At 42.2% G+C, this 27,953-nt stretch overlaps 2 protein-coding genes and 1 pseudogene across 4 annotated transcripts; all 3 read right to left on the bottom strand.

Annotated features, from left to right (window-relative positions):
- Positions 1 to 296: 296 nt before the first annotated feature.
- Positions 297 to 16,419, bottom strand: LOC131894373 (arylamine N-acetyltransferase 2). Of its 3 annotated transcripts, none has more exons than XM_059244621.1 (2): positions 16,354 to 16,419; positions 297 to 1,445 (listed from the first exon to the last, which is right to left on the bottom strand). In XM_059244621.1, the coding sequence occupies exon 2, from the start codon at positions 1,437 to 1,439 to the stop codon at positions 567 to 569; it is 873 nt and encodes a 290-aa protein (XP_059100604.1). In that variant the 5' UTR covers positions 1,440 to 1,445; positions 16,354 to 16,419; the 3' UTR covers positions 297 to 566. The 3 variants fall into 3 exon arrangements, with proteins under 3 accessions (XP_059100604.1, XP_059100603.1, XP_059100605.1); XM_059244620.1 differs by lacking the exon at positions 16,354 to 16,419 and adding an exon at positions 9,643 to 9,712; XM_059244622.1 differs by lacking the exon at positions 16,354 to 16,419 and adding an exon at positions 4,318 to 4,409.
- On the bottom strand, positions 12,673 to 16,438 carry LOC131894374 (arylamine N-acetyltransferase 1). Its single transcript, XM_059244624.1, has 2 exons — positions 16,354 to 16,438; positions 12,673 to 13,791 (listed from the first exon to the last, which is right to left on the bottom strand). The coding sequence occupies exon 2, from the start codon at positions 13,783 to 13,785 to the stop codon at positions 12,913 to 12,915; it is 873 nt and encodes a 290-aa protein (XP_059100607.1). The 5' UTR covers positions 13,786 to 13,791; positions 16,354 to 16,438; the 3' UTR covers positions 12,673 to 12,912.
- LOC131894242 (3-hydroxyacyl-CoA dehydrogenase type-2-like) overlaps positions 16,173 to 27,953 on the bottom strand; it is a 44,980-nt pseudogene continuing 33,199 nt past the window's right edge.

Below are 27,953 nucleotides of genomic sequence, written 5' to 3'. Positions count from 1 at the left end.
TTCTTTGCTGCAAACAAATCCTAAATTATACAGATAATATCTCATAAAAATTAGATATTGGATTCATGCTGGTTGAATTTAATGGAATGCTTTTCTCACTATTTCTTTTATTCAACTATTAGCACAAATTCCATGTGAATTTAGCAGTAAGCCAATGTTGGGTGTTTTCTTGTACACATCAGCATGGTCACCAGTATGTCCATGTCATCAGTAAAGTACTCTTTGAATGGCTGATTTCTAGCTATGTTTCATTCAAAAGCCATGTAACCAGAAGTGCTGATATTTTATGAATGAAATGTCTAGTTTTCTTTTATTAAAATACAGGAGTAGAGCTTTGCACAGTGGCAGTGTCATAGCCAATGAGGTTTATCCAAGATGCAATTATTGCTATTTAAAATATAGGAGTAGAGCGGATATAACAAATTACTAGTTACCAGTAACTGGTAAGCTAGGGTATGGATGCAAAAAGGCTCATGTAATTACATATACTGTACATCTGCTTGAAAATTTATCATAAAAAGTTCAAGTACACGGAGGGACACTGAAAACTTGTACTGCTGCTTATTCTAAATGGTAAAAAATTTATCACCATGCCTGGGCACAAGTTTTCTCTCTAAAGAAACACCAAATATAGTTTTCAGTATGTCTTCTATTTCTTCCTCCTTCAGACTCTTAAATTCCACAAGATCCACATTGTCTTTATAACTGAATCTCCTATAGGTGAGGGTGGAACCTACCAAACAGTGAACCCCTTCTGGGGTTTGCAAGGAACAAAATGATTTGCTTGTAAACACAGATGCTGGCGATGTCTGAAGGTAGGTATTCATGGACTCAAAGTCGTCAATAGTGCGGGGTTCGAGAGTAAAAGAATAGATTTTTCTGTATTTGTTTTTCTCAAGGAGATCTGAGTTAACAAATTCTTGGTTTGGAACATATTGCTCTCTTCTGATTTGGTCCAAGTACCAGGTTCCATTCTCTTCTGTCAAGCGGAAAATGGCAGGCACCTGAGGTTGATCCTTCCCTGATGCTAATTCCAGAGGCTCCCACATCTGGTAGGAACGTCCAAACCCAGCATCAACAATGTAGTCCTTGTCACCGATGGTCACCTGTACTAGAAGGTGAATCATACCACTGCTGTACTTGTTAGCTGGAGTGTTAAAGACATATCCTCCCAACATTGTGGTTTCAAAGCCCATTTTGGTCAGAGCCCAGTACAGGAGATGATTAACCTGGAGACACCACCCACCCCTCTTCTTCCTCACAATTTGATCAAAGATGGTCTCTAAGCTCAGCTCCATGGATTCCCCGCAATGGATGTTCAAGTTCTCAAAGGGAATAGCTCGTATCTGGTGCTGAAGGATTTCAGTTAATGTTTGCAAGTCCAGTTTGTTCCTGGGATTCTGATAACCAATTCTTTCAAAGTATGCTTCGATGTCCATGGTCCCCTAAGGCAAGGAAAACAATCCGAATCAAATATTACTGCTTTTGCTAGTAGATTTACTGGAGTTGGATAATTACAGATAAAATTCATTTTTAATATATAAACACAGACAATGTTTACAACTATCTATGTCTATTTTGCCCCTATTATATGAACTGACATACAATCAATAACACTTAGACAAGTGTTGAATAGTCTCAGTGACCCAGGATGAATGTTTTCTCATTTCCTTGAAATGCAGGTCAAATGGCAAGCCAGATAAATAAAGATAATAAAATGTAGGATGTTCTGTAGTCCTTCCTGTATATACTCAGTACAGGGACTAAGTAAAAAGCCAGACAAGGATAAGTAACTATAAGATTGCAATCAGAATCCATTAAAATAGGCTTCTGAACAGTTGCTTACAGGATCAGGAGAATTGTGCAATACAGTACACAGTTGTCACGGTACCATTTACGTAAGCGTTAAGCATCTCACACTCAGCGAGAACAAATGGAATTTAGATGTCCCCAGCACCTGTTGGGCTCCGTACTCGGTATTTACATTGACTCCAAGGGGAAGGGAGCAGCACAGTGGTGGTTTATGCGTGACTAGCCTTCTGACTGCTGCTTCCCCAGGACTGGGGAAGAAGGGTGAAACAATAACACACAGAGGATGGACTGGGACAAACACTTGGACACGAATTACAGGCAGTACAGTGAAGTAACCAAAATATTGCTATAAGCAACAGTCATATTTTGTGTTTGTTTGAAGACTAAGTTTTGAGTTGGAATTTAGATTAACTGTAGATTCATTATAAATAAGTCAGTTTTTGCTATGGGGCTCAACACTAGCTATACCTGGTAAGCAAATCATACCTGGGTATTCTGTGACTAAATATATTTCAACAGTATACTGATGAAGTTGGGTAAAATTCAAGGTAAAATTTTGTGAGTTCCTTGAGAGTACTTGGTAGGAAAGGAGATGAGTGAAAATATGATTAGTTTCACACGCAGGCTAACAGAGTCTCTATGTAAGGACAAACCCTCTCTTCAGCCTGATCATCAATATAGACAAGACTTAGATAAGGCTGGTTAATATAGTTAGATTCTTTGAGATTTCTTAGAAAGTACTTTTTTTATATGTGTCAGTTCAAAGAAAGTTGTTGGCTTTAATTCAAAAGTATTAGAAAGTTTCTTCTTCCTGGTACAAACTCAGAAAGGCAAGTTTAAAAATGAAATATAACATGGGCTGGGAGGATGTCTTAGAGAGAGCAGAGTACTTGACTCCAAGCTTGAAAACCTGAATTTGATCCTCATAACTTGGAAGGTGGATGAAGAAAACCAGCTCCCATAAATTTTCAGCCCTACACATCATAGTACACAATCCCCAAGTAAATATAAAATGCTAGATATAATACTACTTTTCTTGAAAGAAAAAGGGTAGTTATTTGTAACATAAGTTATGAGGAGTCTCAGAACATCCCAAACACAGGGAGCAGACTGCACAGAAGTGAACATCTGAGCTACGCAGGGAAGCCTATGGAAAGTATGATGTTGAGAGTTGGTAGCACCATGATGAGTTCTAAGCCTGGGACTTCCAGAAGTACCTGCATGTCCTCATAAGGATAGGGCCCAGAAGCAACAATACACATCATTAGTTGCCATAGGAACAGCAAGGAGTGATGAACCACGTTTGACATCCCTGGTTACTACCTAAATACAGACAGCACACAGAAAGCAGTTTGTACAGTGGCCTTCCTTAAGGTAACAACTACAGCAGGGGACCAAGGGCTGGAAAAGACAGTGGCAGTCTTAATGTGAATTGCTGGTGGTGGTTGTGTCAGAGGAGCAGCAGGTGGCAATTGAAGTTCAAGGTGTCAGCCCACCAGGAGGAAACTCCCTGATGACTGAATCTCGGTTAGGCAAGGCCCCAAGACCACAGACCCCCAGAATGTCTTTTGCTTCTGTTGTGCCTTTACAAGTTTGCTGCTATCATTCTCTGGTATCTGGCACGGTGTGAATGGTGAGGGGAGATCCCCACTGCCTGTAATATAGTTGTTTTTCTCATGGAAACATCCTGCTCTACTGGGCAGTTTTACTGGTAGATTATTATGAAGATGATTCCTTCCTAAGCTGTCCTGTCTAATTGATAATAATAATGTTGGTTTATACAGAGTTTTGATTAATAAAAATAAATACAAGGAAATGTCACACAGTTAGGACCTATGAGGTTTTTTAAAATGATTCCTTTAAGATTCCTTATAAGATTACCTTTCACGATAAGTAATAAAGTAATTGGTGCTTTCTTTGAAACTGCAAAGCTGAAGCTTGCCAATAAAAAACCCGGCTAAGAAGAATATCTTGCTTGCCTACACTGTTAATCTATAACCAGTTGCTTGGTATGGATGTATGTGGGTTCTTGGGATAATTTGTTTTTTACCTGTAATACATAAAATGTTTAATCATGTAAGGGATATGCAAAACATGCTGTTTTTTTCACTTTGTTTTGTATTCATTGTAATCATTCACTTGAAAAACTCAGGATATAACCACACTGTAATTCCTATATTGTGTGAAAAACTTTGTTGGAGTATATAAACTGTAGAGAGAAAATATGCAGTAGAAAGTACATGGAAGATCAGAGAAGGATAGAGAATAAAGAAGGATAATAAATAAATAAATAAACCATTAAGAGACTGTGTGAGTGTCTTTTCCCTAACCCCCTCAGATAAAAGTCTAGTATGTGTCGACTCTGTGGATTTCCCTTTGAGCCCTGTGCTGCTGGGGGCTGTTCCCCCAGGCAGTGATAGTGGAGGCCATCGGAGAAGGAGAGGGACAACTTCTGTGTAGAAGACAAGCCACCAAAGAATCTCCTGTCATATTCGATTCTCTTACCTCTTCCAAAACGATTAAGTCCAAGCCTGGTGCTAGATGGACATTTCACCAGTCAAACTAGATTCAAGGAAGGAATTAAGGGTAGAGTCAATGTTACACATGCATGATTAAAGAAAGTGAAACAACAAATGAAAACATACCAAGAGACTGGTACTGGGAGCTGAGATATGACATGCATGTCAAAAAGAACCAATAGAAAAAGAAACTTTCTAGAGGTTCTTCAAAAAGGTGACAGATACAATTACTGAACAATGTGGTTTATGCAAAGAAATATTTCAAACTTAGAAACTAAGGACATAAAGCAAGAGATTGCATTAATTATGATGAACAGCACACAATAACATATTAGGTATGTAGAAAGATCACTTGATGGCCAGTCAAGGCTACTGGAAAGACAAAGCCATGTCAAAGCCAGTTAAATTCTGAGATATGAAATGCAACCACAGTTGCTGAAATGGAAAGTACACAAATTAGAATAGAAAAAAAAATTATGATATAAGATGTGCGCATATGAAAATTCTGTAGAAATCATATCAGAAAGCAAGTGAGATAACATTCCAGGAAAAATTGAATTCTATGTCCATGACATGTGACTGTATCTATTTAAATTGTTGAAATCCAAAATTATAAAGAGCTACTCAAGCATCTGGTAGAGAGATAACTAGTTTTCATCAGGAAGATATCAGCCTGGTAACCGATGTTTCACACAAACATGCAAAGGTAAAATAATGGAATATGTTTACAAAGTACTGAAGGGACACACTAGCTGCTTGTTATTCTGTTAGCATCCCACTGAATTAGAAAGTCCCTAGGCATGTGAAGACACTGCCTAGTGAAACGTGAAAGAACTTGAGAAACAACTGTGAGCCATCCTGGTCAAGTGCTTCCTCTTTACCAGCCAGTGGAGAGGTAGATGAAAAGGAGAAGCAAGAAATTGAGAGGGCAGCATGCTGGGATGTACAAGCATTGGCTCCTTTTCATACAGGGAAGAGTAGAAAGGAGCTACACATTATGGCTCCTGACCAAGCCATTTTGTCTTATAGAGAAATAGATAGACATAAGTAAATCATAAAGCTAGATGTAGAATTGGTCAGAACTAGGAAGATCTGATGGACCATTACAAAGTCAACACAGGAACATCTGATTTTGCAATAGCTAATGTGAACTGACAATTTACGGGTTAGACAGCACAGACCTCAACTAGTTCAGTGTTCCAGTGAGGCTGTGGCTGGTGAAAATTTTTCCAATACTCTCCCTGACAAGAACAATGACTGTATTTGATGAGCCAATGTAGAAAGTCTTCAGAGATTGGTTGGCAGCTTCTGGTAGCAAAGTCTCCATTTTTCATTTATTGTTTATCTTGTGAACCACAAACACTGGAGTCACCCAGTCCAAAGGCCACATTAAGGCTCTGTAATGGACTATAGCTGGATGTTTTCCTGTGTCCCGCCCAGTCCTGCAGCTCCTTAGACCCAAGTAAACACACAGAGGCTTATATCAATTATGAATTGCATGGTCATGGCCTATGGCTTAATTTTCTTGCTAGCTAGCTCTTAAAACTAAACTCGGCCTATTTTTATTAATCTATATGTCACCACATGTTCTGTGGCTTTACCTGTGTGCCATTACATGCCTCTCCATGGAGGGTGGAAGGGCGTCTCCTCCACCTCTGCCTTTCTTCTTCTTATCTCTCTCCTGGATTTCCCACCTGCCTCTAAGCTGTCTTGCCATAGGTCAAGCAGCTTTATTTATCAACCAATCAGAGCAACACATATTCACAGCATACAGAAAGACATCCCACAGCAATGGACAGTTAGCTATTTTCTGTTGTCATGATTAACAAGCAAAGAACAAAGACTGTGTTTGATGAGCTAAGGTAGAAAGTCCTCAGAAATGGGTTGGCAGCTTCTGATAGGCAAAGTCTCCAGCTTTCATTTATTGTTTATCTTAAAAACCACACACACTGGAGTCATCCAGTCCAGAGGCCACATTAAGGCTCTGTAACAAAGTGTTAGCTATTTTCTGTTGTCATGATTAAACAACAATGCATGCTAATGCATGTCAAGCAAACAACCTGAAGGAAGAAAGCTCTATTTTGGATTCCAGTTTCAGATGAGCCAGTCTCTGGTGAGCTGACTCCATTACTGTGGCTCTGTATTGAGACAGAAGTATCATGGTGGCAGGCACGGCAAGGCAAACATGTTCATCTCATGGTGGCCCAAAAATAGAGAAAAAGAGGAAGGAACCGGTGACAAAATATATCCTTACGGAACACCTCCAGTGATGCACTTGCTCCAACGAGGCCCTACTTCCTAAGAGCCCATGCAGCTGTGAACTCAGTCCATTGGTGAGGTGAGCACCCTCACAACCAAATCACTGCCAAACGGCACCATCTGCTGGGGATCGGCCTTCGACATCTGAGCTATTCATGGGGACAATCTGTATCCAAACCTGAAGAAATGAACCCTTAACCTAGATCATTTATTGACATATGAGGCAGAAATGCATGCAATAAAATAAGGAGGGGCAAAGCCCAAGAAGAGCTGGACTGCACTCCTTACCTAAAATGACAAAAATATACTTAAGAAGATATGGGGCTGGTGAGATGGCTCTGTGGGTAAAGGCACTTGCTGAAAGACAGACAATCATAATGAAAATAAAAACAAAATAAAGTTTAAAATATACACCACGATTTGCATGAAGCCCCTTACACATACTTCTTCCCACCATGTGCACTGAAGAATAAAGAACATGGCATGCTTGCGCACTCAGAGGGGGCACAGGAACTTGGAGAAGATTTAAGACCAAGGTGAGCTTGTGAGGATCCTGTCAGTAATTCACTCAGACCTGTAGATTCTTTTTACCATTTCTATATCTGTGGCATGGCTTGTATGCCTATATATAAAAGGCCCTACACCCCATATTCCTTACAGCTTCTGGGGCTTCCTTGCTTCTTTTGCTAAAGGCTGTAAATGGCAAGCTGTAAATCCCAGCACAGTTTTGGAGCAAGGACTCCTTGGCACAAGGTCTTGAAAGTACCCTTTCCTTGCTCTCGTGTGGACAAACTTGAGGGTTATAATCTACACAGGCAGAGCAGCATTTCCCCAGCACTTCCTTAGTTCACTCGTACATGTAACTTGGCCCCAGCATCTGGTTGGGGGGAATTTGCATTTGGCCATCTTCAAGTGTGTTCAAGTCCATAGAACTGTGTATAAGAAGGTTAAATTACACAAAGGGAGGGACTTCTAGAGGGGTCTTCAGTGCCACAGGGGTCTTTCTGCAGATCACAGGCATATTTACTTAGTCTAATGATCAACATGCGATGGTTATACCTGCTGCTGTCCTTTGTCCCTAAAGGAACGGCATACCAATCACAAGTTGTCCTTTTTAGATACTCCCCCACCCCACCACCCCAGAGAACAGGTTGGTATGCAGAACTCTTGTTGCTTAACTCCTGGTCTTTAGAACCTCTGCATCTTTCATGTAAAGAGTGATTTTCAATTGTTTTAGTAAGAGAGCTTCTTATTCTTTTCCCAAATGGAGTTGTGAGCAAGAGGCCAACATCGGAAAGCTAGAGATGAATCCCTAAGGAGAATGCCTCTGATATGTGGGTGACCTACTGTCAGGGTAGAAGCAGGATATACTATTGAGGGGCCACTATACTCATTGCGTGGATTATTGGCAATACTCAGTGAAGAGTTATAATGAGAACTAATGAATTGCTTGTAATTTTGTATGTGTACCTCGCCCCACACTCATTCCTTTACTTTTCTCTTATTTCTGCTCTGAAGCCCACAGCATCCAACAACCCCTGTAGCACGAATCTTAAAAGGTCTTATTAATAAAATCAAACCCGAAACCAGGTATTGGGGTGAATGCTGGAAGATCAGAGAAGCAAAACAAGCCACAGCTTCCTCACCTCAAGCCACAGCTTCCTCACCTCGCCAGTTCCTCAGCCGATCCTGTTTCCTCAGACTGGAAGCCTCTGTGTCCTCATCCAAATGGATCTCAGCTGAACTGCTGCTCAAAAGCCTAAAAGCTTAACCAGGCTAGTTCCTGGTTTTCACACCTTATATACCTTTTTGCTTCCTGCCATCACTTCTGGCTGTTTCCAGTGTGGCTTTGAACTCACAGAGAACTGGATGGAACTCTGCCTCCAGAATGCTAGGATTCAAGGTGTGTGTGCCACCATTTTCTGGCCTCTATGTCTATCTAGCAGGTGTTCTGTTCTCTGACCCCCAGATAAGTTTATTGGGGTGCAGAATATATCAACCACAAACCCCAAACTCTTTGATTAACTGGAAGAAAGAGACTAGACTTGTTAGCCTGGCCATACGCAAAGACCATTAACTAGCTGCCCTTGGGTTATAGGAAACCTCCAGGCTTCCAGTAAAGGCCCCCAGCAGCCAGGCAAGGGCAGGGGATCCTACCAGGAAAACAAAAACAAAAGAAAAGAGAAACAGGGCCACAGAAAAATGGCATGGCCACATAGTTAGTTTTCGGCAGGTAGCTAATAAAAAAAAAAGTTGCATTTTTTTTTTTTTTATCTTATGTTTTCTCTTTTTGAAAGACAGGGTGGAGTCAGTTGCCTTGAGTCTGAGGCCGTCAAAGGAGGGCCTAGAGAAAGGGAACAACTGTTATCAGAAACGAGCCAAGCAAGGTAGTTGACATCGTGGCCACAGTACAGAACAGAGTTCAGAGCAAGAGGGCCCACCAGCCGCTACCTCCTGAGACTCTTGCATAAGCTGGCTCCTCGATGCTGTGTAATCTAGTTGCTGTGTAATCTAACAGTCTATGTTCAGGGGTAATGTCTCAGTGTGGGTTCACAGGAAGTAGTTGATTTCTGGTGTTATCGACAGCTCCTAAAGACCCTCCAGACGAACCCTTCTTCAAGAATGACAAAAGTCCCTCCATGAATTCCTCTAGACGTGCAGTGATCAGCATTGTTAAAAGTAACCAACGGGGGATTCAATTAAAGATTTACTAAGATGCTAATACACCTCTTTAATTCTCACACACTGTTAAGTAAGCACCATTACTAGTGTGTTCGTGACTGATAAGGAAACAGTCCTAAAGGAGCTCAATGACTCTCGAAGTCTCCCTAATAGAACGTGCTGTGGCTGTCACCCACTTGAAAACATTTGTTAGAATCCCCTGCGTACTACAAAGTATTTATAGCTTGGGTTCCAAGTATGTGCCACCCAAACTTTCTCAACAATCTTAGGACTGGAAATTCACAGCCCAATTATGCTGTTATCTCCTGGTCTTCCTCTTAGGGGAGGAGGAAACCCCGAGTTCCAAGTCTATCCGGGAGGACCCACTTACCCAGCTCCTAGGACCACAGCAAGCAAGACCAGGAAGCAGGCTGAGATCGACTCCAAATGCTTTCATTGGCTGTCCAAGTTGATCCGCCCCCATGCCCTGTTAAAACCAACCCAAGGATCTCTGGGAAATGTAGTTGTAGGGCCCCACTTGCCCCTACGAACTTTTTCTCAAGTACTTTCTTTGAAAAGGACCAAGGTATCTTGTGAAGGGCCTTAGTATTTCAGTTTATGCGCTCTCAGAGCCTGTGGAAGCTCAAAGCTTGAAAAGGGATCAGGCAAAGCAGATCCAGGACGTAGAGGAGAAAGAGACCGCCACGTCTCATTCACAGTCTGAGTTGATGAATCACCTTCTATCAATCTATGTTTTCCTTTTCTTTCTTTCACCTGTCATCTTCAGACCCTTCTGCTTCTATCCCAAAGACACCGTGGAATGTGTATGACGTGTGTCCGTACATGTGCTGTAAACAAGACACATGTCATATGTTTGTATTTCTTCTGTTTTTGATTTATATTCATGATACTGGCAGATAATGCTTGGGGCTTCTTTGCTCTTTCCCTGTACACTACTAAAGACTCTTCATGACAGAATCAGTCCTTTGTGTTGCCCTTTTGGCACACACTATTCTTATATTCTGGGTAGTCAGAAAAGATTCTTAAGTTTAAGCTTCTGGGGGAGGGCCTGGGGGAAGTGGGGTGAGTTATAGAATCTGTATCCCCACTTTCTGTCTGTCCAGCTGGGTCACTCTGAGGCATGCACAGTGATACCTCTCAGTGTGGTTCTGAGGGATTTTGCTTCCTTTGTTGATAACAACCACTTGTTGGCAAGCTGCTTGTGTATTTTTATACCTGCACTAGCACTTCCCAACTACTATATTGCAAAAAAAAACGAACAACCAAGACAAAAACAACAGAAAAACAGCTACGCTGTGGCCGATGCCTGTGATCCTAGCCCTTGGGAAGTGAAGGTAGGAGAATCAAGAACTCAAGGCCATCCCGAGTTACACAGCAAGTTCAAGGCCAGCTTGACTACATAGGACCATTGCCCTAAATACAAAACAAAGCAAAGCAAAACAAAACAAAATCAAAAACCACCCCTGTGGCAGTGTAACCTGTATTTTTGTTGATATCCCAGCCCTTGCTTTTCTGTTAACCTTGATATGATATGACTGGTTGAAGGCTGAAGAATACTGGACTATCCAGTGTTAACCAGAGCCCTGGCATTGGAGTCTGCATGGAGGATGGTACTCAAGAGCACTCTGGGCTGGATTACTGGGGAATAATGGGTTTATTGAAGAGTTATTAACAGCATGGGCACATAGACCGAGGGTCAACAGTAGGGCAGGGGATCCAAGGAGAGTTTGGGCTCCAGAGACAGACAGCATGGTGGGGTCTCTGAAGAGAACAAGAGCCCATGTGGTAAAGGAAGGAGCCTCTTCTTATCCCTTTTGAGGTTAGGGTAAGTTCACAGCAAGAGCCTGCAGCCAGGATCTCTGATTCCCAGGCCGGAGTCTAGGAATGGAGTGGGAAGGAGGATCTAAGAACCAACAGCACCAAAGCCAATGCTTCCCTTGATGTGCACTCCATTGGGACTTCCTGTTAGCTAGGGACTCAGATGATAAGGCACCTGTCAATCGGTATCCGTGGCTATGGAGTGAAGGCTGCTGCGTATCATGGCCTGAACAGAAACTAGAATCTAACACGACAGTCTTAGAGAATCCAGTCAGAAAACATGAAGAGAATTTCGAGATTCAGATTCTGGGGCACAGGCCATACACTTACATCTTTGGCATCTGTTCTCATGAAGCATGCAGTAGGCAGCTCACAACGTGAACAGGATTTTAACAGGAGTAAAGTAAAGAAGGAGGGAAAGACTTGGAAGTAATTACCAACATTACTTATTCACTCAAGGACAAAATACTTTGTGTGTGGTGGTGCTGTAAACAATTCTGGGCTTCCAGTGTACTAGACCAGTAGTCTAGTGCTGGAACTATCTCTCTACCCCTACATTGGTGGTCTTTATGTCCGGTATGGAATATGTATGTCTCAAACTCAGTTTTATTTCTTGAATCAGATCCACAAGTTTACCCAGTACTGTGCTCAGGGTTAGAACTCCAAGATCCACTAAGAAGCGTGTTTGCTTGCTTGTTTCCTCTTAAGCTAAATTGTAGAATGGAGTAGAAGAATATAGCAGGGATATTGAACTAGGACGACAGAAACACATGTCTTACAGATGACACCAACCCTTGTCACATCCCAATACCTCCAAGAAACTTTTGACTCATAGTCTATGAGCCAATACTATTTTAATGTATTTAATAATTAATATTTCATAAACAATGTTCCCCAGATAACATATATTTTATGAGCTATAAAGAATTTTACAGGAGGTATAAATCACCTATTCCAAATGATCAGTGTTCCCATAGCTTTAAAAAAAATCAAATACAAACAGAACTGTGTCTGCAAAATTAACCCTGGAAGAAATTCTAAGCCATGTCATTGTGTTGGCACCTACACATAGAGACCTATGCATTGGTTTGAATTTTGTCCTGAGGTCTAGGAGGTTTCCTGGAACTGAAATCATGGCTCATTCTTGTTCGCTTTATTCTGATCCTAAGTTGTGAAGTCGTTTCTTGTAAACCTTGGACATCAGATTTATTCTGGCTGAATTTATTTTATTTTATTTTTTTATTTTTTTTTTTTTTGGTTTTTCGAGACAGGGTTTCTCTGTGTAGCTTTGCGCCTTTCCTGGGACTCACTTGGTAGCCCAGGCTGGCCTCGAACTCACAGAGATCCGCCTGGCTCTGCCTCCCGAGTGCTGGGATTAAAGGCGTGCGCCACCACCGCCCGGCTATTCTGGCTGAATTTAATGCCTACAGTTCTCTGTTAATTCATAGTCAACTATTAATATAAGTTTTATGTGAGTTCAACAATAACATTGTTTGAAGCTTTTCTATTACAAATGAATATGGCTCCCAAGATAACCACATCTTCATTAAGAAAATTTTTGTATGACTAATCTTGAAAAGGATTGTGGTTATATCCATTAAAATTTATTTAATTATAACTGATGGTATTTTTCTTGGTGAAATGACAGGACAGCTAGGATTTATTTTCTATAAAATGTAGGAAATAGAAGGCACAACAAGTTATTAGTTGATCAATATTGAGCTGGGTGATGATTCTTTAAGGCCTGTTATGGATACATTTGCATATGTTTCAAATGTTTAAGAGCATGAAATAATAATGAAAAACAGTTTTGCTTCTCATCCTAAATAGTAAAAGATAGGTTACCATTTTTAGGCACAAACTTTCTTTCCAAAGAAATGCCAAATGCAGTTCTCAGTATGTCTTCTATCTCTTCCTCCTTCACATTCCTAATCTCGACCAGATCTACATTGTCCTTATAACTGAATTTCCTACTAGCAATGGTGGAGCCTATTAAACAGCACACCCCTTCTGAAGTCTGCAATGAGCAAAACGAGGTGTTTACAAATACGGATGATGATGATGTCTGAAGGTAGGTATTCGAATGTTCAAATTCCTCAATAGTGCGGGGTTTGAGAGTGAAAGAATGGATTTTTCGATATTTGGCCTTCTCAAGGAGATCTGAGTTAACAAATTCTTGGTTTGGGACATACTGCTCTCTTCTGATTTGGTCCAAGTACCAGGTTCCGTTCTCTTCTGTCAAACGGAAGATGGCAGGCACCTGAGGCTGATCCTTCCCTGACACTAATTCCAGAGGCTCCCACATCTGGAGAGAGCCTCCAAAGGCTGCATCAACAACGTAGTTTCTGTCACCGATGGTCACTTGTACTAGAAGGTGAATCATTTTGCTGCTGTATTTATTGACTGCATCTATGTAAACGTATCCTCCCAACATCGTGGTTTCAAAGCCCATTTTGGTCAGAGCCCAGTACAGGAGATGATTAACCTGGAGACACCACCCACCCCTCTTCTTCCTCACTATGTTGTCAAAAACGGTCTCTAAATCCAGATCCATGGCTTCTCCACTATGCATGTTAAGATTCTCAAAAGGAACTGTTCGCATCTGGTGCTGAAGAACTTCAGTTAATGTGTCCAAGTCCAATTTATTCGCTGAGTTCTTATAACCAATCCTTTCAAAATATGCTTCAATGTCCATGGTCCCCTAAGGCAAACAACATGAAACCAAACAAACATTATAACAGTTCCTGTGGATGTCCTGAAGTTGGCTAACTGTAGCTAGAATGTCCTGTTAACATGTATATATGAACAATGCCTGTAAATATCTCATTGACAATCATATTGCATCTACTGCATGACTTGCTTTTTCCTACAGTTCATTAAATATTCTCAGTGACCCTTGAGGGAAATTTTTGTTGTTTCTTGTATTTTCAAGATTTTGATGTTAGAAAGTCAGATTAAAAGATCAGTCAAAAAAACTAACAGCTTAGGTATGGTCTTCTTGATAGTAAATGGTGGACATTGCCATTGGCATCCTGTAAAATAAACTTCTAAACAGTTATTCATTGTGATGGTTTGAAAGGGAGTGGCACTATCAGGAGATGTGGCCCTGTTGGAGGAAGTGTGTCACCGTGGAGGTGAGCACTGAGGTCTCTTTTTTCAAGTTTCTCTCAGGGTGACGGTCAGTCAGCTTCCTGCTGCCTTGTGGTCAAGATGTAGCCAGTACCACACCTGCCTGCACACTGCCATGCTCTCTGTCTTGATGATAATGGACTGATCGATCCTCTGAAACTCTAAGCCATCACCTTACCGTTGCCGTGGTCATGGTGTCTTTTCATGGCAATAAATACACTAAGACATTCATGAAAATGGGAGAATTATGTAACAGAGAACATAATGGCCATGCTGAGTGGCCCACTCCACCACCAAAGCTACTTACTCAAAGATTTACAGCGATTGCCCAATTCATCCCTTCATTCAACAAATGGTTTAATGAATATCCTCCAGATACCCACTATTGATCTAGCATTTCCTTGTCCTCCAAAATTTTGCATTTTAGTGGGCATTAAAATAATACATAAAGTGAACCAAGTGAATTTATTTTTAAAAAGCAATGTGGTAACTCTTCATAGGATAGCTAAACCAAGAAAAGAGGTACAGGGAGTTCTGCTGTGAAATAACGTGGGTGAAGCAAGCCTCACTCATACTTGAAGGATGTTAGACACTGAGCCCTGTGGATACGTGTGAAGAAGGTGGTTCCTAGCAGAAGGAATAGAAAGTCTTCGATAAATGTTCTAGAAGGCCAGGATGACTGGGGCAGGTGGGTGGGAAGAGTGGACTGAGATGAACTCCCACTGCTACCAATGTCTTTATGGCCAATGGAGACAATGAGTTTTGCTAAAATGAGATGAAGAACATAAAGGACAGAAGGCTCAGAGGACTGTCACACTGTGACAACATTTGCTGAGGTCAAATTCAGTTTTCTGGCTAACCTATGGATAATGGGTTGTCTATATAAACCACTATCAGTGACCAAATGCGCTCAGTTGTACCCATTCAAAACATGACACTCCAGAACCAATGTTTGAGTCATGACATGTGTGTCATTCAAATGCGTCAGTGAGATGTTGTTGAGAGACTTATGTTCTGCAGCAGAAGCAAATCTATTAAAATAATGAAAAAAAGCAACACTAACAAAGGCTATGCAGCGGAAAAGTGAAGAAATTAGTGCTAATGCTATTAGCTGATAGGTAATACGAACTCTCCACTCCATAAAATCACTTTAATCAATCTATTTAGAAAGTGTTTGGTAACCTGCTACCCAAGAGCCTTGATTTACTGAGACTGACTATGATAGGAGAACATAGACCCTGAGATGAACCCCTTTACAATGTAGTACTTTCTGAAATGACACAGTACACAGGGCCTGGCCCTCAGATTCATGGTGACAACTTAAATATTTCTCTTTCACTTCCCTACAGCATTTTTCTTTGTCACACAGCTATCCTGCCCATATTGTCAGGGTTTGCACTTTCTCTGGTCGTGATGTCTGCAACACTTCTCCTAAATCATTAGCTCTGTTATACCGTCACCCTTCTTTGGCATTTAGACAACTTCTAAAATCTATTATTCAGTCCTAGAAAGAACAAGTGGTGTTGTTCAGAACATCCTAAACTCCTCCTGGCCCCCATCCCAGAATCTGCACTAACTCTGTTAGGAAGAGAGAGGAAGATTGAACCAAATGGGGAAAAGTAGTTAGCCAGCATGCTTTCTATTAGGAAATTATATTTCTCTTTAAGTGCTATATTTATATTGAAGGTTTTTATTGTCTTTATCCCTGTCTACTCCCCTCTTTCCCACCTCGCTCTTTCTCCAGGCATCTTCTTTTTCACTAACAAAAGTCCCCTTTATGATAAAATGCCAAACTGGAAAGTATTGATTGAAGCTCCATCGGAATGAAATTTGCTAAGGACCTCGATACTAGTACCATCTTGTAATCAATCCATACTTGGGGTAGCCTGTGCCTAAGCATATTTTAATTCCATATTATTGAGGCCGAGATTTAAAATGAAATGCTGAAAACACTTATAAACTAGTTGCCAAGAAACTCCTTAGTGAAACCCTGCTGGATCCACACGATGCCCTGCAGCGTCTCTGTGCAGCAGCAGACTCCTTCCTCTCCTCTTCATCATCAACACAGGAAGACTGAAGGGGACAGAAGAAACACATTAAGGGAGCCCACCAAGAGCGATCCAGCTCTTCATACCTGTGCTGGTAAGCTTAATGTAGGCCGGTTGGCAGGTTTAATTCAGATGTTTTAGGATGTTTCTTCTTGTGAAAACTGTAGAAACAATAAAAATAACTTCAAATATATATATGTATATGTATATAAATAAAACCTGGTTTTTCCTTTTAAAAACATTATCTTTTTACGTATGTGTGTATGTGTGTGCCTGCTTGAGTTTATGTGTATCACATGCCCACAGGCAGCTACAGAGACAAAGAGGGATGCCGGGCGGTGGTGGCGCACGCCTTTAATCCCAGCACTCGGGAGGCAGAGCCAGGCGGATCTCTGTGAGTTCAAGGCCAGCCTGGGCTACCAAGTGAGTTCCAGGAAAGGCGCAAAGCTACACAGAGAAACCCTGTCTCGAAAAACCAAAAAAAAAAAAAAAAAAAGAGGGCATCAGATCCTCTGGTTGTGAGCCACCTGATGTAGGTGCTGGCAACTGAACCCAGGTTCTCTGCAAGAACACTAAGTGCTATTAACTGCTGAGCCATTTCTCCAGCCCCAAGACAGCTTTTCTTAAAAACAAAATGGTAGTTTTATGTGGACCACACATTATGAAAAATCCCTAAGTATTTTGAACAGAGTGAGTTTGCAAACTAGTAAAGTGAGCATCTGATATACACAGGGACATTTATTTAAAGGGTCGTTATGGGAGCTGGGAGCCCCATGACAGACTCTAAATTGTGAGGTCCAGAAGTCATGAGTCATCTAGCAGCCAACCAGATGACTAATTGCCATGGGACAGCAAGGATGAACACCAAAACCAAGACACAGCGATAGCATCTGATCTTTCTGCAGGAGACGATTATATTTGGAAATACTGGAGCAGGAAAACAAAGTGATAGATTAATAGAGGTGGAGAGGAGAAGAATAACCACTTACACAGAGAATCTCCATGAAAAAGTCTCTTGTCAAATTCATTGTCTTTCCCTTCCTCTGGCAAGATTGAAGAGTGTGAGCCTAGCAACAGTCAGACATCACACCAGTCACAGCAGATTCGAGAAATAAATAGACATAGAGTTAGAGTTACAAATATACGACAAAACAAATGAAAATACACAGTACACCATGTTATTCGGGGAGGAAGACAAGGCATACATATAAAAAAAAATTCCAACCCTAGAAAGACAACCAGTAGAACCATTAGAAGAAACAGGACAATAGGAAAAACTTCCTTATGGGTATTTAACAGTACAGAATCCTAATAACCAAAAGTTAAAAATAATTCAATAAAATAATGTGTTTGGGGGCTAAGAGATGGTCCAATCTGTAAAGTGCCTGCCACATAAGCATGGACCTGAGTGCAATTCCATAGCACTGGGAATGAATCTGTCACCCCAGTTATGGGGTGGGGTGGAGTAGGGACTGGAGGTAGGTGGATCCCTGGCATTTACTGGCCAGTCAGCCTAACCAAATCAATGAGCTCCAGGTTTAGTAAGAGACCTTGTCTCTAAAACAAAGGTTGACAGTGATTGAGGAAGACCCCTGAGGTAAATCTCTGGTCTCCACATGCACCACACAAGCACTCACCCAAATGAACACAGACATAAGCAAGAGGGAGAGGTCATTTTGTTTAGCAGTTTGGACTTCCCCACCCGTAGTCCTATTGATTTGAGTCTGTGGTGGCAAAATGCAACGCGGCAAGGTCATGCTGTGCGCAACGCGGCTTAATTTGCTCAACATGGAAAGTAAAGAATGAGACAGGAAGAGACCAGCCTCCCCAAACGCTCTTCAAGAGTGCACTCTAAATGGCTTGAAAAGCTGTGACTTTCAAATCATAGCACGAACTAGAATAAAATCTACAGCAATGTACTTTTGGACAGTCCTTATTCAAACTGCAGTGTTCTTCCCTCAGTCCCACAGGTTTATGTTCCTCCAAAATGCAAAATTTATTTACTCCATATCCAAGACCTCTAAAGTTTAACTGTCCAGTATCTCTCAAAAGTCCAAGTGAGAATTCTCCCCTGAGACTCCAGGCTGGCTGAGCTGGGAGGCTCCGTGCAAACTTGAATGAGTTACATGCTGTTGATAAACAATGTCCCAGTTTAGCGCTCTCATTCCAGGGGAAGAGACAGAGCAATGATAAGGAACGATGGTACCAGAGTGAAAGCGGACTTCTAGTAGGACAAAGAGTAAGCTCCAATGTTATCGTCAATCACACGCGTCGATATGACATTCAGAGCTGAGTCACAGGAAGGAAATCAGGTTTTCTTAAGATACTCTAGCCTTTAGATAAGCATATTGTTTTCCTGAATGTTAAATACTATGCTTTCTTTTGATCAGAGGACAGAAGGAGCACGTTCTGGTATAACGAAGGTTTCTACTGATGATATGCAAAGACCACAAGACCCCCCAGGGTTTTGAAAACTAAAGAAACTCTACTAATTGAGGTACCGTAACAGTGTTTACACTTCCTTGTCCAGTTTCCCTGCAGTAGTTGATTTGATCAGCAATCTTGCTAGCCCAGACTCTTGCATTTTATTTGAAAGACCAGCAACACCTGCAAGATTCTAAGGGCTGCCACTGGTGCCCATCAGACCCACAGGCAGACTTTTTTATTGGCAGTAGCTTAAAAAATTCATGAGGTTCGAGAGAGGCACAATTCCTTTCTTATCAAAAGATTCTGCCCTAGAAAATATTAGAGGCAATTTTCACCTTTACATCTTTGAGATTGAGAGAGTGGAGACCTAGCTCTTTCCAGGGGTGCCCCCAAGGCATCTATCTTGTTGTCCCAGTGATCTGATCGGGTGTGGCTTCTTTTTATGAGACCGGAGAACTGTACCTCTTATTCATGAAACTTCATATATGAGCCTGTTATGGTCAAATTGCAAGTTTTCTGAATCTTGCAATTATGTTCTTGTTGAGTTCAAATCTCACTGTCTGGCTGCAAACAAGCATAACGTCTGTGTCACCCCCTGAACTCTGTCCTGCCTGGCAATCTCCTCCATCCAGTGAACAATCCTGTCACCTTCAAGCTCATCCTAACACACAGCCTCGAGGGATCATTTGACATGGTGTGACATTGATGGCTTCTCGACCAATTCCCAGTAGATTCTTCCTTTCTATCTGAAACCCCAGGAGCACATCACCATCCACATTTCCGTTTGTATTTGGCTCTTCTAAGACCACAGTGATCACAGGTTAAGATCTGCTTGGAGATCTCTTGGCATTCTCTGGATGCATCTCCAAACTCTCTGAAACTCTTTTGTGAGGCAAATCCAAGGGCCTCTGAAACATACTGGTCTAGTCACAGCAATGAATCCTCAACCCTGGAATTCATTTTCTCTTAGTCAGTTTTCAGCTACTGTAACAAAATACCTGAGGTAAGCAATTAAAAAAAGAAAGGATGCTTTAACTTTGTTTCTTAGTTTTGAGCCAATGGCCAGTTGTCCTCACTATGTTTGGGTCTGTCAGGAGACAATCCCTCATGACAAGCACGATGTGGTGGAACAAGCATTTCTCTTCGTGGCATTAGGGAAGTCAGAGAAAGAGGAAGGTGGAGGTCTCAGCATCCTGCTCAAGGGTGTGACCCACACTCGCACACTGACTGTAAACCTGCCCACAGGGCTCTACCATTTCCCAGTGGCAGAGTAGGCTTCGGACCAAGAATTTAACACATGCATCTTTGGAAGACCATAGCATCTCATGTCCAAGAGAAGCTTGATAATTACAGGGAAGGCTAATAAAAGACAACTCCGTTCCAGGGTTAGAAGAGAGACAAAAGACAGGAAAGACAAGCCCCTCCACACCACCCAGGAGGAGAAATTAACAGGGGACAGAAAACGTATGTGAAGAGAAACAAGTGCATGTCAGAGATGAGAAAGAAAGTGGACGAAATTGTGCCGGATAAATAAGAGCGACACTCTTCTGGAAAAGCTTGATGCTGAAACACATTTTCCATTACAGTTTTTCAAATGCAAAAGGAAAGAGAACTGCCTGAGCATGCAGCAAAGAGAGAAAGCACTCCATAAGAAAGAAATTCTCCATCTGGCACCAGAATGTTCCACAGGCATATTTGCAGGTGAAATAATGAAACTAGGTCTCCAGGGTACTGAAGGAAAGTCGCGGTCCTCAAACACCGCACTGTGAGTGCTTCTTGAAGGGGAAGGGGCAGGCGTGCAAAGATCTCAAATGTAACAAGAGTGACAATAGCAGTAACGGTAACTATCCCCATAAAGGGCTTCCTCTTCACGGCAGGGACCACAGCAAAGGACCGCTGGGAATGGGGCGGCCACTATGCCTGCTGACAAACCTCTTTGTTAAGGAATAGAGAAGTAAAATATTGGGTCAGGAGAGATGGGCAGATGGTAAAGACCACTGGCTGCTCCTCCAGAGGATCTAGGTTCAGTTCCCAGCACCCACTCAGCCACTCAGAATCATCTATGATTCCAGTTCTAGGGCATCTGAAACTCTCTTCTGGCCTTAGCGGGTTCCAGGAATGTACTCGGTGCACAAATATGCATGCAGGGAAAACACCTGTATGCATAAAGTAAAATAAAAATCCGTGGCTAGCTGTATAGCTTAGTTGGCTGAGTGCTTGCCTAGTATGTACAAAGCCCCCGGTTGCATCCCCAGCACCGCAGAAACAAGGTGTAGAAGCCTATGCCTGTGATGCCACCACTCACGAAGTGGAGGTAGGAGGATGAGAAGTTCAAGTTCAAGTTCGGGGGGTACACGGCCAGCCTGGTACCCGTGAAACCCATGCCCCAAACAAACAAACAAAATAAAAACTGAAACCTGAAGACCACGGGAGACCAGAACTAGAAATATCTGGTCAGGTATGGTCACACTGGAACTATCAAAAGGTAAATGTAGGGACATTCAAATTAAACAGTTTATCTGAGCAGACAGCAATTGAGAAAGCAAGCCGAAAGCATCAGATCCCATGCCAAAGGGGCTGTGGCTGACAACTTGCATAAACCACGGACAGTGCAAAGAAATATATTCGATTACTTAAAGTAGATGGTCCTTAGACTCCAGGGCTTAGAGGTTAGTTGGTGGCTTCTGACTGGAACCTCAAGAAGCAGGTACTCTAGGGCTTCTTATGGGACAGAACTGCCTCTGATTAAACCACTGCAGTATGCAGTGCATGGTATGAGTGCTTAGGTATAATGCAACAGGGCACTTGAAGCTGTCGAAAAGTTGGCGAGTACATTCCTTGCCCAAAGCAATCACAAAACACTTAAAAAGCAACCAGCCTGACTCACACGAAACCTTTCCGACTTGATGGCCTCCAGGACCGCCACAGACACAGACAGTAAGCAATGAAGCATGTGGATCCCAAGCACTGAGGATACCAGAGATTGGGCATAATTCAGGAGAGACGGGGTGGAGTCATTGTTTCGCCTGGGGGGTGGACGGGGGACGACGACACCGCACGACTTAGAAAAAGCAAACATCAGTTCCGAAGAGGCCCAGGAAGCTTGTTCTGGTTCCCATCCTGCCCATGAGCCAGAAGCAGTCCAGAGCTGAGTACATGGGCCCCTTGCTCTGCGGCTCCGTGCCTTGGAAAGCTCCTGGCCGCTCAAGAATTCTGGACTGTGTTCAGGGCTGGCTCCATAGTCTGACAGAACATGAAGCAGATAATTGTCACTGATTTGCTCCTGAAGGCCCTTTCCACTGCTCTTTCCAGCACGCTAGACCTTCCCCTGGACATGCATAGATGCACTATATAACGAGGCTGGACATTTAGGGCCACTGGGATATTTTTCCTCAGCTACTGCAGATTGAGCTACAAGTTGTTAGCAGTTTGCTCCCCGCACCGTTAACTGTGCCCTTGGGACTTTTCCCTGTTGGGGACAGAGGACTGGTGGACACCAGGGTCAAAAGTTACCCCGAGGGAAATACAGTTTAACAGTTCTCTGTTAATATACCTACTTAATCCTGGCAAGGAATCTTTTAAGTAAGCACCAGCATCAGCTCTCATTTTACTGCTAGGAAACAGGGTTTTAGAAGTAACACTCTAAAAAAGAGTTCCTCAGATTCTCACTGGTAAAATGTGTCCGGACAGTTTGAGCCAAGCATCCCTCACGCAAGAGGTTCTCACCCGTCCTAACGCTGCGATTCTCTAAGAGTTCCTCAAGTTGTGGTGACCCCCAACCATAACATTTTTTTGATGCTATTTCATAAGTGTAATTTTGCTACTGCTATGGATCGTAATGCAAATATCTGATGACCCATAGGCTGAGAACCACTGCCTTACACCCACTCATGCTCTGTGAAATATTTACAGCACGAGTTTCCAAGAATGAACCACAAAACTTTCTGAACAACTTGAGAACTTGCCGTTCAGGTCTGGGTAGAATTCAGCCTCCTGGTCTTCCTATGAAACGGGTGAAGCCGAGCTTCCCAAGAACTCGGCAGCGCAGCTCAGCTTACTGGGTCTATCAGACCTGTGACCAGGAAGTGGTGGACTGCTGTCCACGCCTAGCCAAGGTCTGCAGAGGGAGTGCTCATTGGCTGTCCAACTGCCCTGCCCCGCAAGGCTGCTTAGAATAATCCCCGGGCTCTCTGGGAACTGTAGTTGCAGGGCCCCCCTGGGTTTCCTGCTCTCATCCTTCCAAGCAAAGGCGCTGAGGGTTTCACTGCCTGGTGATTCTCCTGCCTCAGGTTGTGAGGGGCTCTCTGCCATTCACGTTGTTCCTGCCTGCTGCGAGCCTGAGATCAGACTATGCCTGAGTTAATGTGGAAGGTCAGAACAGGGGAAAGGGCCCGGCAAAGCAGAGGATTATTCACACTACCAGCTAGGATAGTCTTATTATTCCAGTTTTCATCTTTCTTCTCATTCCTAAACTCACTCCCATTTACATCTCTACCAAAGGCACCAGGTAACGTCCAAAATATATCTATGGATGTGACATCAGTGCCAATTTGTTCTGCTTGTATTTTTCAAATTATAGTAAAGGCATTAGTCTACAATTCTTGATGTTTCTTAGACATTTCCATCTATGTTATATAGATGTTATATAGATGGAAATGTCTGTGTTTTGGAGATAAGTATATAAATTTTTATATATCTTATATAAGCATATGTAATATACACATTATATTTATACCTTGTATTTATATAAGGTATAAATGCAATATCTATAATATATTTATATATAATTTAGATCAGCATACCAAAAATTAGTTTTATTAGGGCATTTTCTAATCGACATTTGTTTTTATTGTTTCTCTTCACTTTTATTCTTTCTTGCCCATCTTCCTGTCCTCCTTGTGCCCTCCCACACCCAGGAGCTCCCTCCCATCTTCAGATGACAGAGGATCTTCCCTCTCCTTTCCTCCCTTCTCAGCACTCCTGTGCCCTCATGGTCTTCTATAAAATTTCATAATCTATACCCACTGCCATATCTCATTTACATACACAGAGTCATTAATAGTTAGGATCTGCATATGAAAGAGCATGTAGTTTTTATCTTTCTGAGACTGAGTTACCGCACTTAATCCAATACTTTCTGTTTCTACTTATTTCCCTGCAAATGATTCATAATTCTATTTTCTTTGTATAGTTCCATTACATAAACGTGCCACATTTCATTATCCGTTCCTCTGCTCATGGACATCCAGGTTGATTCCATTTCCTTGCTGTTGTGAATAGGGAATTAATAAATAAAGGTGTACAGATATCTCTGTGGTAAGACATAGAGTCCTTTAGGTATATGCTCGAAACTGGTCACGAGGCAGCACTAAGTTTAAACTTTTGAGGGAGCTCCATAAAGATTTCTGTAGTGGTTGTACTAGTTTCTATTTCCACTAGCAATGGATAACTGTCGTGTTTATGAAAGAATTGATGCTCCTGGCATCAGATGTCCTGGACATTCTTATCATTTCCCGGTGAATAACCTGGAACTCTCTACCACAGTACTCTCTTGTACTGGCTAGGATTAACAGAGACACAAATGTGTGCGCCCGGTGCACACCACACCCAAGAATGAAGTGAGCTGGAGAACGCACATCCCTATTTCCTTTCTGCTCGGTTGGGGACATTCTGAGACTTGCACAGCACTTTCTCTTGGTGTGATTCAGAGAGAGTTTTGCCTCCTTTGTCAACAGACAGCCTCCAACAGTGCACCCTTTGTAGAGTAGTTGACGCTGTCCTGGTCTCCTCCTCCACCAGTGCTTCCCCAAATCACCTTCAAAATGAGTTGCAAATTGTTGTGTGAGGGTGTGGTTTTGTAGGGACTACGTTTTAGACTATCTTTCCAATTAAGGACACTTGGGTTGTGCCCTTCCTCTACTTTCTGCAAACACTACCGTGACGGATACTCTCTTACACATCCCTGGAAGTAAGCACGGGAACTTCTCTAAGATAGACATTCAGAGTGCAATCTGCAGAAGGACAGAACATAGCTCTATTTAAGTTCAGTCAGCAATATCACATTTCTGTATCGTGTAGAACAAGCCCATTTAAGCCATGCTTTGATTAATAGTTGATTAATTAGGAATCCACAAATGTCTGCCAGTAGTATATATCCAACATCATAGATAACGTAGTGATATTTTACTTTCACTTCTCTGAATGCTTAGTGAATCTGCACAGATTTTTAACCTTACTAATGACCCATCTCCATTTCCATGGTGTGTGTGTGTGTGTGTGTGTGTGTGTGTGTGTGTGTGTGTTGACAGAGTCTTACTGTAAAGCTCAGGCTGTCCCTGAGATTCACTCCTTTTGTCCTGTCCCACAATGTATTGGGATCACAGGTATATGCTACTGTGCTCAGCCTTTATTTCCTTGCATGAGGTAAGTGGTACTGTTTGGCTTCTTTCTGCGGATTACTCCAGACACATCATTGATGTGGGATGAATTAATTTCCAAGCACATCTGGCCAGAAAGCCTTTCCCTAGTGTGGAGGCAGGGAGGGGGCTGGGAGAAAATGTTCCACAATATATGATTGGGATCTGGACCATTTTTGACCAAGTATTCAAGGGTTTTTGGTCAACATGTTTCAGTTATCACTTCCTTGGGTCTAGAAATATGATCCGTAAATTTTACCAACTTAAACTGACATTATCACATTTTTAAATTCTGAATTTGCATCTCTTGTTATTATCAAAGTGAATGGAGCCTTTTAGAGATGATCAGCAAAAGCTGATAGGAAGTAGGAAGGCTGTCGGCTCAGAAAGACTGTAGTTAGCGCAGCGTAAGGTCAGAGTCAAGGATCTTGGTGGCTGAGGACAGGAACGCATAGGCTATAGGCTTTCTTGTATCTGGGCTTGAGCCCTAAACTGCCTGTTCATTTAGACTTCCCAGCCGGTCTTGAGTGCATCAATGATTTAGATGGAGAGATGGAGAGATGGAGAGATGGAGAGATGGAGAGATGGAGTAGAACTTCACAGACTCAAGCTGTTACTCACATCCTCTTCACCCCAGAAGTGGGCTAGGGAGGGTGGCAGGGAGATGCTGGGCCTGTTGCTACACTCCCTGAATCCCAGAGTAAGGGAGGATTTTGAATCCAAAGCCAGCCTGAGCTATACAGCAAGACCCTGTTTCAAGAAACAATAACAACAAAATACATGAAGAATATGAAGGATGCCAAGCTTAATTTAAGAAAGAAAACACAAGGTCTTAGAATTAGTCTACTTTAGATGCTAGCATGCACTAACCTGTTTTCATAGTAAAGTTATAAAATTTCATTGTTGTTTCATTTCCAAAGGGATCAGCATAATCCTTTTCCTCTTTAAAGGAGGGGAACAGAGAGAACACTGGCTCCATGCTGAAGACTCCTTGTTCAATACATCTAATTGAAAATTTGCTTCCTGGAAGATCTGGTTTCCATTCCAGTGGGCGGCTAGTGGTGCTCTTCTCTCCTCAAGAAAAATACTGCATGAGCAAAGTCAGCCACTCTCTGAGAGGCACCAGCAAACTGAGAAATGACTGTCTCAAACAGTGGGCAGAGCCTGACAACGAATGCACCTTATTCTCCAACCTGTGATCAAAAGTTCGTGATTTGAACACTGCTGATGATTCCACTGTTAGGGCTCTTAAACCTTGTTGCTTGGTGACTTGCTAGAGGCTCAGTGTAGGGACTCTTAAAACTTAAAACCTCTTGTGTGTGTGTGTGTGTGTGTGTGTGTGTGTGTGTGTGTGTGTGTGTGAGGTCTTGATACCTCGGTGCTCCTTCTCCAAGCCGCACCAGGTTTGCACTGAGAAGACTACAATCTCCTTGAGTTTCTGTCAGTAGATGGAGAAAAACACTCCCACTCCATTCTGAGACAATGTAGCTTAGACTGGCCCTGAGGTCATGGCTCTCCTACATCAGATTCCCAGGTGCTGGGATTGTAGGTGTGCCACATAGGCTGAAGACCAACCATTCTGAGGTACACCAAGATCGGTCAGTTCTCCATTATCCTCAAAGGAAATGAACCCAACTGAAGGGAAAGAAAAGAAATGTCCACCTCCAGCCCTGCAACATTTCAGCTTCATCCCAGGGGCAAAAGGCTGAGAAATACTTCTGAATACCATAGATGATGGTATTGAATAATTATCGTCAATCATAATGCTGGAGAATGACCCCCTTCTACCCAAGCTTGCCACTACATCAGCATAGCAGTAAACATAGCAGGAATCCTAGACAGGAACCTAAAAGTCTATAGCTGCAGTATTTATAACCAGCACATAACACCTAGCTTGCAAGAAAAGACATGTTAACACACACAAAAACAAAACAAAACAAAAAACGGGAAGGAAAGGAAACATCAGAGGCTAACTCGAATATAGTAGATATTTTGGAGTTAACAGATAAGGAATTCAGAATAACTGCAATGTTACATGATGGGAGAGGATGAGACAGTATGATATAGTAGGCCTCTCTAGTCACCTATATCCCTCAGAAACACCAGGTTGGCTTTATACTCACATGAAACTACCTTCACAAGAGCTACTGGAACCAGATGAGAAAATGAAGTACCTGGTTTTGACATAATAGTAATAAAAGGTGTCCTAAAGAGGCAAAAAGGGTTGTCCGTGTTAACCCCCAGCCAGCATGCCCATCTGCAAGCAGCAGGGCATGAAGCAAGAGCCCTTTGGCTCGGGTGAGTTAGTAATGAACTACTTGGAAGTTGGAACTCAGTATTAGGCTAGTGCTGGGCATAGAGTCCTACCCTAGAGTCACTACCCAGAAATAATGTTGTGCCTTGCAGTAGTGCCAGGAAGAAACCCATAACCTTAGCTGGCAAGACACTACTTTTTGGTACCAAATGCCTGTGGTTGCTCAGATCTATTACTACAAAAGACTTAAATCTGCTTTTAATACTTAACCACTTCTTACTAAGAACATAAGATAAAGGGCCAAACCTTTATCACACAAGTCTGGGAGTTATTCTAGACCTGAACTGTCACATATGCCAGGAAACATTAAGAATTTTCAGGGAATTATGACATCACTTACCAGACAAAATAAGGTACCAGAAACCAACAACAAAATCAATGGTTATGTGTGCTGTTTTGGTCATATAATGCAAAGTAGCTGCTTTTAATAACACTCAAAGAATTTCAGGAAAACACAGAGAAATAACTCATTAACTAATCAGATAAACTTAACGGTAAGACAAATCATTTTTTAAAATCAAACAGAATT

The sequence above is a fragment of the Peromyscus eremicus genome, chromosome 17 (genome assembly GCF_949786415.1).
Source record: "Peromyscus eremicus chromosome 17, PerEre_H2_v1, whole genome shotgun sequence".
Classification (NCBI taxonomy): Eukaryota; Metazoa; Chordata; class Mammalia; order Rodentia; family Cricetidae; genus Peromyscus; species Peromyscus eremicus.
The sequence above is the reverse complement of the archived record's forward strand: the minus strand, read 5'-3'. Positions and strand labels throughout refer to the sequence as shown.

Bases quoted from the DNA above. Each gene is read 5' to 3' on its own strand.
- LOC131894373 (XM_059244620.1), bottom strand. From the start codon at position 9,708: ATGAAAGCATTTGGAGTCGATCTCAGCCTGCTTCCTGGTCTTGCTTGC. The intron at 1,446-9,642 runs GTAAGTGGGTCC...TCCTTGCCTTAG, and splicing joins GCTGTGGTCCTAGGAGCTGG to GGGACCATGGACATCGAAGC.
- LOC131894374 (XM_059244624.1), bottom strand. From the start codon at position 13,785: ATGGACATTGAAGCATATTTTGAAAGGATTGGTTATAAGAACTCAGCG.